Raw genomic sequence first — 12,919 nt, forward strand, 5'->3', positions numbered from 1 at the left:
TGGGAGAAAAGAAAAGAAAGTGAGACGTAGCGAGGGAGGGGTTGGCAGAGTGCAGTGTGCGTGGGCTGGCTTGGGAGTTTCCTGCACTAAAGGTGTGACGATGTAATTGAGCTTGAGCTGGGGAGGGAGTAAACGAGCTGGGAGAGAAATATGAGTGTGTGCCGCTTTTCACGCGAGGGAGGAGGCGGTTTGCTTTATGCCAGCAGGCGTCACGCACCCATTTAGCAGGAAAAAAAAAAAACCTGCAACATCATCTCAAGGAGGGCGTCATTACAATATCCAATTAGAGCATCAAGTGGTTAACAGGGCCGGTCATAGAGCTTTTGGGGACCCCTAGTGGGGGCTTTTGTTGAACCCACTACTTAATGTATCATATTGTTCATAACATTATTGGTAAAAAGCTGTATTTTATCAGTAAATGGTCAGTTTTCTAGTTTAAGTCTATGTTTTTCAATTTCAACCTTAAAGCACAGGGCAAATTAGGATGTAGTCGGAGGCAGGGATCAAACAGACTCTGACTAGAGGGCCATTGACTCTACCTGCTAAGCCACAGTCGCCCCATAGTGGCACTAACAAGACCCTTGTGCAGGTGCTTAACAGTAAATGAAGTGTCATATTTTTAGTAGTGATTCCATAGAAGGTGGTTATCCCTCATACATCTGCGTGGGTTAATTATGGATCATTTAGTAAAAGCAAATGCACATACACACACTTGCTTATTTAACCCAGTCATTAAATCATTATAATTTCAACATCCATCTTGTGTTTAGGCTACACATTGGCTCTATACAGTACAGCAGCTCTTCATGTATAGAGACACATGTGGGACATTTTTAACATTGACTAATTTCATACTATACCCTACAGCTACAGGAATGATACAACTGGAAAAAGATGGAAGATGTGGAGTTTTTTTTATGTTTCAAACCTTATTTAATAATGACATACTGTATTGATCCCCTAGGGGGCATTGTGGTTGGACGGCTGCCAGGCAGAACATATTGGCACTACTACGGGGTCTGGGGGTCTCGTCCAAGGACACCTCGACAAGTAGCCAGAAGGAACTGGGAATTGAGCCACTAACCCTGGGGTTTGTAAACTGCTTCACCAACTGAGCTACTGATGCCCCAATATGATATCATAGAAGACATTATCATGTCACGTACTTCTTACTTTCACAATTACACGCATTTCCCATGACATTGGTTTTTTAATTTTATTAGCAATAAATATATATTAGTATGTACAGTATATGAGATAGTAAAATAAAAAGACGTGTTTCAATCTGATTCATGAACAAAAATTTCAAAATAACCACTTAAAGAATGCAAAAACATAAATTTTGAGCATCACTGTTAATCAGCATTGAAGATCTTAATAGGTTTCATCATAATAACTAATGTGCTGCTGCATCACAGATGAAGTTATAATCAGAACTGAACTTTTTTTGTTAAGAAAAAAAAGAAAGAGATGGCTTCATGAGATGATAGCTGCTTTTATTGGTTGCTGATCACACAAAATGCAGACTCAGGCAGACCGTCCCCTCTGCTGCATGTGCCACATACTCACATCTGAGCGCAACAACAGCAAAACCGCAACTACTACTACAATAATAATAATAATAATAATGATACGAGGAAAACATCCACCTAAACATCTGTACTAGTGAAGGTGAATTCATTAGTTCAAGTCTCCTTCTCCGTGATTCACACACCGACCGTGATGACGGGGACTGGAGGAGCGGAGACTTCTGACGTCAGGCGAGGAGAATGACATGCGCGTCCAATGAGGGGCCGAGGATGTGCAGCGCGAGGACGGAGCTGCCGACGGAGGGCTAATAACCATGCCAACCGAGGAATATAGCGCGCGCCGCTGACTGGGGAGAAAAGGGGAGAAGAAGAGGGGGGAACCCCGACAAGAGGAAATCATTCAGATCCATCCCCACCCCGAGTGGAGCGCCAAGGACGACAGAGACATCCCGGTTTCCTGCAAGGGGGGAAGACGAAGACAAGACGCTGGTAATGTGCTCTCTCTTCTTTTTTTTTTTGCCTCTGTGGCGTGGTCTCCCTAACACCCCCCCCCCCCCCCAACCCCCCCACCCTCCTCCCTCTCTCGCTGGCTCAGGGACTGCACTGCTGCAGCTGGATGAAAGTGATGGAGATGCGCTTGGTTCTCCCTGTGGCTGAAACCCGGTCCGGTGTGACGACACATTGGAAAGTTGGTGACCGGTCGTTCCTGGTAGTTTAAGAAAAGACAAAACAAACAAACAAACCCCGGGTGTGCTCCGGGCTGCAGGGAGAGGGTTCGCCCCCCCACCCCCCACCCCCTTCCCTCCGTTACCTCAGCTGCGGGGCTTCTGGCGGTGCTGCTGGTGACCTTCCCCCGGCCGCTCGCAGTCATTGACGGAGTGTGCGCCTGTGCGTGTTGGTGCGTGCGCGGGGGCCTGAGAGCGACAGAGGAGGAGAGAGATGAAAAAAAAAAAAAATAATAATAAGGGGGCGGGGGGTGACGGAAGGGTATGTGGGGAGGTTGAGGTGGGAGGTGTGAGAGGGGAGACATTTTTTTTTTTTTTTTTTTTTTTGTGAATGGAGCTCCACATCCTCTTTGGCACACGCGCGCGCGCGTCCTGGCAGCTCGAGCTGGCTGAGCTAAAATTAGCCTGGTGCCGGTTTTCTTTCTTTCTCTCTCTCTCTCTCTCTCTCTCTCTCTCTCTTTCTTATTTTTATTGCCAGTGTGCGTGCGGCAGCGGCATATGTGGATCAACCAGCCCCGGATAACGCAAACGCGGGCGCACAGACGCGCACTCAACGCATGCACGTACGCATGCATGTTTTGGGGGGGGGGGAGTACGCGCTCATAAACGCCACCGGTGAATAGGACAGCAGCTACAACCGCGCCGTGCCCCAGGACGTCATGCACCATTTTTAGAGATGGTCTATAAATAGAATTTGTTGATGATGGTTTCGACTCGGGAGAAACTGAACATCTTCGCCGCTGTCCTGCATCTTCTGGGTAGGACTGCAGCAAATCCCACCTCTGCTGGTTTGAATTGTGTTGTTTGTTTAGTGTGTGGCCGCCTGCTCCTTGCTTTGAATTGAAAAAGGACGGGATGTTACTGTAATTTCAGGAATATTTATACCCCTTTGTGTGTGTGTGTGTGTGTGTGTGTGTGTGTGTTCGCACCTGCTATTGTGCTGCAGCTAATTACCTGTCAGCATGGTGCCTGGGAGCTGCTGGTGACGTGCGTGTGCTTGTGAATGAATGAATTGGTGGCTTGAAAGTGAATGAATGGAAAAAAAGTTTCCTTGCCCCTTTATTACAGGGGATAGATGATAACACCTTCCTGTTCCTCCTTTTCACCCCCGTGCTTTGACTCATCTCCATTCCTTTTTGCACTTCCTCTTTCTATCGTCTGTTTCTTTTCTGTCTGTTGTTGGGTCGACACCTCTCCTTTTCAACCTGTCTTTGCCCTTTCCTGAACTCTTCTTCACTTTTCACTCAAACCGACCCACTGATCTCTCTTTTGCTATCTCTTTCTCCCCTTTCATCCCCCCCACCCCCCCCAACATCCTCTGCCTCTTTCTGTTGTGCATATTTAATTATTCTCCTCGTCTGAACATTTCTGTATTTTCTTACACGTTATCGATTGCAACCTACTCCGTTTTTCCTTCCCTTTCCCTCCTCACTTCCTTTTTTCCACCTCCATTTTATGCTTCTCTTCTCTTTCCCTCGTGCTTTTTCTTTTTTTTTTCCTCTTATCATGCTCCCTATCTTCTCTCACATTTCTTTCCCCCTTACAAACTTTACTGCATCAACACCTACACACCTGATCAATTCCTGATGATTACTCATTCTTCCATTACTTCTTCACTCAATTCTTTCCCTCTCGTCTACCTTCCTCATCTTTTTCCTCCCTCCTTCCCTTTTTCTCTCTTGTGTCTCCAGCGATGATTCTCTCCTTGGCCGCAGCAGCAGCCATGAGCAGCAGCAGCGGTAGCAGCCTCAACTCCTCCTCCCCCCTCGATCCCTTCGACTTCTCCACCACCTGGAGCCTACCTGAGGACCCCTCCAATTCCTCCTCTGAACCTGTGGTGAGAACTCTGACCCCTGACCTCCACCCTGCGTCCACAGCTGTCACTGTCCAGGAGGTCAGCCCCTGGGATATTGCACTTTGCGTTACAGGGACGCTCATCTCCTGTGAGAACGCCCTGGTGATTGCTGTGCTCTTCTACACGCCGACACTGCGTGCGCCGATGTTTATCTTGATTGGATCACTGGCAGTGGCGGATCTCTTAGCTGGCCTGGGCCTCATCTTGAACTTTGTCTTCACCTATTTAGTTGACAGCTCCGTGGAGTTTGTGACGCTGTTGTCCGTTGGACTGCTTATTTCAGCCTTCTCTGCATCTGTCCTCAACATTCTCGCCATCACGGTGGACCGTTACCTGTCTTTGTATAACGCTCTGACCTACCATACTGAACGGACAGTAACCTTCACCTACCTGATGGTGGTCTTCATCTGGGTGTCATGCCTTACACTTGGCCTGTTGCCGGCACTTGGCTGGAACTGCTTGAAAGACGAATCCACATGCAGCATCTGCCGACCCGTCACCAAAAACAACGCTGTGGCACTCGCTGTCACCTTCCTCCTGGTCTTCGCCTTGATGATGCAGCTCTACCTTCAAATCTGCAAGATCGCCTTCCGCCATGCACAGCAGATCGCAGTGCAGCACCAGTTCGTGGCCATCTCCACCACCAAAGGTGTCTCCACATTGTCGGCCATCCTGTGTGCCTTTGGGGCGTGTTGGCTGCCATTTGCCATGTACTCTATCGTGGCTGACTCTAGCTACCCTGTTATATACACCTACGCCACGGTCCTCCCAGCCACCTGCTGCTCTGTGATCAACCCTATCATCTATGCGTTCCGAAACCCGGATATCCAGAAGTCCCTGTGGATGGCATGTTGTGGGTGCGTCCCGTCTAACCTCTCCCTCAGACCCAGGACCTCCAGTGATGTGTAGCAGGGAAGTTTGCTCTCTGTTTGGCACGATGTGTGACGCCAAGGTAGGGTTGTAAGAGGGAGAGGAAACAAGGGATCAAGAAAGGTAAATGTTATTGCTGAGGAAAGGAATTTCCTCTACTCCTCATATCAGGGCTGGTAGGCTGATGGCACGACTGGCCAGGTGGCACCGGCAGGCAGATAAAGGAGGACAGTGCATGATCAACAAAAAGATAGCGCTAACAAAGATCATGTCCTGTTTGTGGCTTTGAGACAGTGATGGAGGTGGCATGAAACCAACTGCAAAAGAATGAAGGAGGCACCCTCATGGTGGTTGATGGTGGGATTTAGGAACAAATGACCTAAATCTCCATAGGACCTGACCTTGGGCAGCACTGCATGGTTATGCAATCAGAAGGAGTGAAACAGTCTTAAACACTGTATGTGTTTCAAAATAAGCAGTGTGCGGATGAAAATACAATGAGCTAAATATACTCAATGATTGACCTTGAGTATCCTTAATGAGCTATCTTTGCAGTTTTCCTCTGATAGGAAAAACAAATCCTTCCCTTGAAACATGTTTTAACAACTGGGTTCCCTTGATCTGATGCAAATTAAGAAATTAATGAGTTTATAGACAGAGAGCACAACAATAATGAACCATTATGTGCTGAGATTGAAACTAGATGGTATTTCTGAGTGTTAACATTGCTAGCCCATTATGACTTTTCCCACTGCCAACAGCACAACCTGCATTTTGAAAACATGAAATTGCTGAAAAATGCATCACAGTTGAGAGAAAAAACAACTAACTAATCACGTCACCCGTCCTCGAACATTCACATCCAATACGAAACCAGCCTCCTAATACATAGATAACTCTTGTTAGTGTTCGAAACCTAGAGAGGGATTTCCATATTTAGGCTGGTGTGTGTTGTCCTTGGCATGATGAAATCAAATCTGCTCTCTGTCGGAGAAAAATGGGCTTCTCAGCCAGCCGCTGTGCTGCGACTGTGAAGCAGAGAGAGCGAGCTGAATTCAGCACCAAGGACAGCGCCACTGCAGAGCGCTGCTACCCTGGGAATGCTCTCTGCTGCGGGGGAGAGAGCGCTGGAAAGTAGGCTACGCTGTTCTCTACACCATCTTGATAGAGAATGTGAGCCGGGTTTAACAGGACCGATCCAGCGTGACTGGAGCCTATTTATCAATGTTAATTTACTGTTTTGGATAAAGGTGGATAGATTGAGGTATTTTAAAATTCATTTAGTTCCGTAAATGAAAACAAACTACATTGATGACTTATCTAGCAGAAAGATGGGCAGTGCCATTGGGATTTAGACTGCAGCCTTCAGTTCTGACAAGCTGAATGCTGGTATGGTGAAATCACTTCCAGTTACTACAGGTTTTTTACACATTCATGACTTTGATTTGCTGAATTCGTCTGGGACTGACAAATTAATTCCACCTCTAGACAAAAACCTTAAAAACATTTTACCATCAAACAAGAAAATGGTTACAATCAGGCTTAAATTGGCCTTGAACTATGACCCTGTCCACCTCTCTTGTCTTTCATCAGTAGAAATTACTCATGAGGCAAAGCAACGCGAAAGCCAATGTTTTTCAGATGCAAAGGGGAACTAGATGTTTATATCTGCATAATGCCATTTAGGCCATGCAGCTCTAAATTTAGAGACATTTTAACTCCATTGCCCGATTGATTATTCATTAGGTAGAGCTGAGCGCAATCCATACTGAATAGGTAATTTTTCATCTGGACAGCTTTGGTTGGCTAAGCTACCTTTAAGTTGTCCTTTGATATTGCCATAGGTCTTTTAAAACAAGACGTAATGGTTCATGTATAACAAGTATGCCATAAAAAAACATTTTCCATGCTTATGCTTAGTCATATGGTCAGGGATACATCATACATGGGATCATCATTGGGAAATAGCTCGAAAACAAACATGATGCAAACATAAATGGGATATTAATGCTTTAAAACACGATGAACAGATGGTTCAGTCCTCTGCCTTGTGCTCTACCCCTTCTTTTTTCACTGCAGCCTGTCACTAGTAGCTGGATATTCACTGCACACACACACATACACATTCTCACGCCGCCTAGGAGATTCAGTGCTGCTCTGGCCCGGGGCCCCTCTGAAGACTTGGCGGGTTAATGAGAAGCAAGAGAGGCGAGGTGACGCGGCGTGAAATAGAAACGGCAGGCGAGACTCGCTTTAACGCAACCCCGGGTCACATACACCACACACCCAATCAGGATGAAGTTATTTCCCACTGAAAGGGCACCATGTAAGTTAAATCCAGCTAATGTTAATAACGTCTCAGTAATAATGGCACAAGGAATTGACCTAATATACAGAGGATGTAGTGAGAGCTGAGAGGATGAGCTGGATTTATTACCAACCTCTATCTGCAATTAAACGATCTACGAAGATAGTTTTCACTCTTGTGTTCCTCTGCACAACCTCAGAGATAGCTACTATGACTAAGCTATTGGCATGCTGCTAATATACATGTGTGGGAGGTGTACTGGCTTTGGGAAAATTGTTGATGGAAACTGCATGGGCTGTAGATTCAAACTATCAAAGTAAGACTCTACGGTATAAAAAAATAAATACTGGTTAATTCTGTAAACGACAGAGAGTCACTTCCAAATTCAATGCTTTCTACCAAATAAACCACAAGAATATGTGACAGCAAAGAACACATATATACACTGAAACTTTGAACATGGCGCACAGGAGAAGCAGGTATTTAAATCATATTTTTTCCGTAGTGTAAATTAAGAAAAATATAACTTAGAATAGGAGTGTTTCCTCTTTTTTTTTTTTTCCTTGGCAGCATTTGTTTTTGCAGTAGCAACAGCTACACTACTCTCTATCAGCGATTTTGTCTGAAAAAGGCAGAATCGCTTTTTGGTTTTGGCCTTATTGGAACAAAAAAAGTCCTTCGCAATAATGTCCAACTGTATTTTGCTGTGTACGAAAAGCCACAATAGAAAAGCAGAGAGAAAGAGAGAGAGAGAGAGTGAAAGGAGAGGTGGTTAACTTTGAACGACTTGTGTTTTGAACAAATAGCACACTGTTCTGCATTGGAGAGACATTTTGGCATTTCACAATGCATTTCAGCAGGGCCGTACAAGTACAACAGCCCTTAATGTGTGTTGCAGACAGAGCTCTTGTCATATTAGGTAAGTAAATAACTGTTTTATCTAAACTAATGTAGAATAACCATGGTTATCGGCAGAGTAAGGGATCCCACCAGACAAACAAGTTGCCAGTTTGACCCCATCCCTCCCTCGCTCCCTCTCTCTCTCTCTTTTTGCTCCATCACTGCATTGGTGGAACTGCCTAATGGTAAAATAATTTGCATCAATTACTAACTGAAATACTTTCAATTACTCTGAGGCTCCATGAGATGGATGGTACTGTTGGCAAGCTTGGTGAATCGCAGCACTGTGGTGGGGTGACTTGACAGCAGTGCTGGACAAATCTAATTGATCCTGGGGAGTTAATTGAACGCAGTTCACATAGCAAACTGATGCAGGTCTTACTGGTGCACAGTTCTCTTGTATGCACAATGATGTGTGAGGTTTTCTTAGTCACCTACGTTTGGAGATGCTAGATGGGACACGGGAGAAAAAACGTCTTAGGTGAAAACTCGTCATACATACAACAGCCTATGTACGTTTGGCCCTTTAAACTTTGGTAATGAAGGAAGATTGGTGGGAGGAAGGCAAAAGGAAATTTACTAGGTGTGACTGTCAAAGCTTCAAACTGTCTTTAGAACCACAAACCAGACTTGGATTGAACAGAGTTTTGTGCTCCACATGACACAGATTTAGGTGGTTTAAAGCTACCACTAGTATGACACTGAAAGTCAAAGCACCCGGCCCCTTTCTCCCTGCTCAGCTGTGCACATGGACCGTCTGCTATGCTCCCCCACAGTCTGTACAGTCCCTCAGGTGTTAGCCATTATCAAATTACAATAAATAAGAAGCGGCCAGATGTACTAATCAAGCACAAAGTGCAGAGCAAACATCTCTGATTGGTGAGATCTGTAGAAGTGTCTTCTTCCGCTCAGTCAGACTTCACAGCCTGCTGTTGTTTCTACTTGATCAGTAAGATTTGGAGCTTTCTCATTTATTGTATTTCATAACCATGACTGCCTGAATGAAGCATTGGGGAGTGACATAGCAGGGAATAACAGAGCAGGGACAAGGAGGCCCAGTTGGAGTAGAGCGGATTGATTTGGAGTCACCTTCTAGCACTAGCTCCGGTTGCATGTTGTAGCTTCGATCGTCGCTCTGCTCTGGTCTTTGGACATGTTTCAAAATAATCCAAGTGCGATTTGCACTCTCGCTTTTCAGAAGTAGTTTTATTTGTCCTTTAGCTGTAAAATGTCAAATGTCACTATGCGTACAACAAACTCTATTTCAGCCAAGTCTGAAGGGAATCATGATCCCTAAAGCGAAACCAGAAATCAGCCGCTTCATGAGTTCTCTGAATCGAAATGTTAAATCCAGCATCGCTCACCTGCAACTAGAGAGACAGGAAGTCAGCGGTAACTACGGCAGCCGACTGTCCCATCTGGCATGTCCATCTATTGGTTATTTTAACAATTAATAACTTTCATCTGTGAATATGCCACTGATCAGTCAACCATTCCTGTGGCAGGCATGGAGCGACCACTCACTGTGTGTGTGTGTGTGTGTGTCTGTGTGCATTCTCCCCCCAGGGATCATAGCCAATTGTAATGAACCATAATTCAATCAACTCTCACTGTAAACACAAAAACACGCAGAATGGATTTGTTAGCCACTATACAGGACTATATTTCAACCTAAACAAACAAAAAAAAGATATACTGTACAAGTGAGTGTGTGTGTTATGTTTCTTATGCAATGTTGTACAGAAATGTATATTTTTGTAATGTTCATCAGGGCATGAGTTACAGGACATGGTCGCTGCTGTGAGTATGAGTTTGATCTGGGTGACGTGTGTGTGTGTGTGTGTGTGTGTGTGTGTGTGTGTGTGTGCGTTTCTTCCTCTTCTTCTTCTGTGTTCTTCCTATATACAAATGTCAAAAGTTTCTTTAAGGGGGGAAAAAAAGTTGCGTGTCACATATGCTGAAAAAGTGCCATATATTTTGACTTTATAGTGTCTTAATTTTGCTTTGAATGCATACATCAGAGGGTGATTCTCGTTGTGAGAGAGAAAAAAAAAGAAACGTTTCCAGGGTGCGAATCAGTAAAGCAACAACAGTAACAACACGACCGATCATATCAGCGATTGGGTAAAAAAAAGAAATGTCTTCTTGACATGAGCTGCAGTAATCAGAAGTGTTTTTATTTTCCCCAATAAAAAGACATGCACTAAATGCCAGGAAGCGTGACACAGGGAGAGAGAGAGAGAGAGAGGGAGACTGTGCGTGAGCAGCGTTGTACGTCACAGAGTCAGGTTTCATGTGACGTCATTTTGTCTGAGTCGTGTCTTGGAGAGCAGGTCGTTTCAAAGACATCCCAACCCTCTCTTCCTCTTGCTCCTCTCAAATTTTCCACCCCCTCGTCTTTCTCACATTCAGCCCCCTCTTTCTCAGATATCTCCCTCTTGTCACCCTGTCGCTTCTTTTTCACCGTTCTCTTCGTCGTCGCCCGTTCCCCTCTTCACCAACTACAGCAAGTTTGCTCATGTTGTTGTCAGGTACATCTCTCTCTTCTCTCCCATTTCTCTCCTCACTCTGCCTTTTTTCCCGCACTCAGCGCCTCTACCTTTTCCCCCTCTCGCTGTCTCTTTCTCTTCTCATACATTTAGCCGTCCTCGGTCTGCAAGAAGCTGGTCGGTCAGGCTCAGTCTAAAAATAGTTACCCTGAACGCAGATGAAAGGAGTGGAAAAAAAAAAGAACAGCAGAAAAAAGATTAGGAAAGGAGGGGAGGTAGTAAGGACGTAGAAATGAACCCAAGTGCAGACGCGACCTTTGCTTTGCTTAGGTAGACAGAAACATCAGCCTTGTCTTCATCTTATTATTTTTCTCTTTCGCTGTTAAGTTTCTCTTCTTCTTTGACCTTCTGTGTTTGCTCAAGCACACGTTCATCATCCGCCTCCCTTTAAATGCTTCCTTACACATAGAGGGTTAACTAGCAGGGTTTGGGGCGACTCACTTTCCTCATTGACCTACAACCTGGCAGCACTTCAGGCAGTTCAGAGATTGTCAATCAAAAAAAAAAAAAAAAAAAAAAACCATTACAGAGCTAATTTTGTATTGGACCAAGTATGGCCTTCATAGAAAAACATTGTTTTATGCATCAGTATTGTCGGTATGGATGAAGAAGCAGCACGAGCCTCACTTGTTTTAAATCCTCAAGGGGAGGGGATTATTGGGTAATGATACTGTGATGTCAGAGACCTAATACGGTGGCGTTGAATCATGTCAATCATATTATTTCTACTGTAGTTTCTTTGATTTTACCTCTTCTGTTTGTGTTGTGAAGCAGTTGATTACAATAAAAAGTACAAATGCACTTTATAAGATGGACATGTTACACATTGCACTTGTAAATGTCGAATGTAAAACCTTGAAGAGAAAGATTTATTTTTATTATTGTAAATATATGAGAAGAAAAAGAAAATAATGAAAAAAGACAGCAAAAAAAAAAAAAAAAAAAAAAAAGTGGAGAATAATTTGCCAAATAAACTGAGAATAACAAAAGCAGAAACTTGTAACACTGTGTTTTTCTATGTGCTGGAATGGAGTCAATCCTGTGACGTCAGTGTGTGTGTGTGTGTGTTTGTGGGTGTTAGCCAGAGTTTGTGTGACATGATCTGCGTGTGGGTGTTATTACGAGTGCGTGTGGGGACTGTAAGTGCATGTGAGTCAATACTGCAGGTCACTGTAGTGTTAAGGAAAGCCTGAGAGTACAACAACAAAAAAAAAAACTAAATTATTAAACCACTCCCTGCTTGCATAACATCAGAAAGGCTGACACGGTGAGATAAAAGAGGGAAAGAGACATGAAGGAGAAGAAGAAGAGGCAGAATATTATCAGAGAAAATGCAACACACGCCCTTACGTGCACATCCATATGACACTCACGTAGAAGAGAGGGAAGCGGAGGAAGCCCTGAGGGGGAAAAGGGATGGGAACAGCGGAAAAATGGCTGAGGAAGGAGCTCGGTGTGTGCAGTATACAGTATATGTGTGTGTGTGTCTGCAATTCTACACCTGGAACAGCGTGAGCATAGACACACACACACACACACACACATATACTAATAAATTCTAAATGTATTAGTATGTTAAAAGCAGTCACAGCATTCAAATTATACAGGTGAAGGAATTTACACACGAGCTTTAATCAATCAGATTTGTTTGTGTAGCAGTGAGAGAGTGTGTGTGTGATTGTGTGTGTGTGTGTGTGTGTGTGTGTGTGTGTGTGTATTCATGCGTGGTTCAACTCATTGACTCATCTCTATGCAGTCGCCACATGGAGGTGAAGAGCTCCATCACGTGGCCACAGGTGAGTACTGCAAAGACACGAGACGAGGGGAGAAAATGCAGAACCCACCCACACACACACACGCACACACACACCTCTTCTTTTACGTCATTACAGCAGCAATCTCAAAACAAGCACAAAGCCAACCCTCTCCCCAACCATACTGTCTTCATTCTCCCTCTCTAGTCTCCATAAACCCCTACACTCTATCGTGCTCCCACCCCACCTGTCTGCCCACCAACCCCTCCCTCTCTATGAGTCAGAAGGCTCTCTCCACCATCTGCTGCAGGATGTTGGCGAATCACCTCTACGTACGTGCATGTTTGTGAGGGAACAAGAAAAGCACAGAAGGTGGTGATATTTCTGTGCTGTCTGACTCGGGCATGCACATGAGTGGACTTGAATCAG

The 12,919-nt window shown here is 44.7% G+C and overlaps 1 protein-coding gene across 1 annotated transcript; it reads left to right on the forward strand.

Moving 5' to 3' along the window:
• Positions 1–1,907: 1,907 nt before the first annotated feature.
• On the forward strand, positions 1,908–5,444 carry gpr185b (G protein-coupled receptor 185 b). The gene is made up of 2 exons (XM_026353266.1): positions 1,908–2,018; positions 3,946–5,444. The coding sequence occupies exon 2, from the start codon at positions 3,948–3,950 to the stop codon at positions 5,016–5,018; it is 1,071 nt and encodes a 356-aa protein (XP_026209051.1). The 5' UTR covers positions 1,908–2,018; positions 3,946–3,947; the 3' UTR covers positions 5,019–5,444.
• The last annotated feature ends 7,475 nt before the right edge of the window (positions 5,445–12,919 follow it).

Source organism: Anabas testudineus, chromosome 18, assembly GCF_900324465.2.
Source record: "Anabas testudineus chromosome 18, fAnaTes1.2, whole genome shotgun sequence".
Classification (NCBI taxonomy): domain Eukaryota; kingdom Metazoa; phylum Chordata; class Actinopteri; order Anabantiformes; family Anabantidae; genus Anabas; species Anabas testudineus.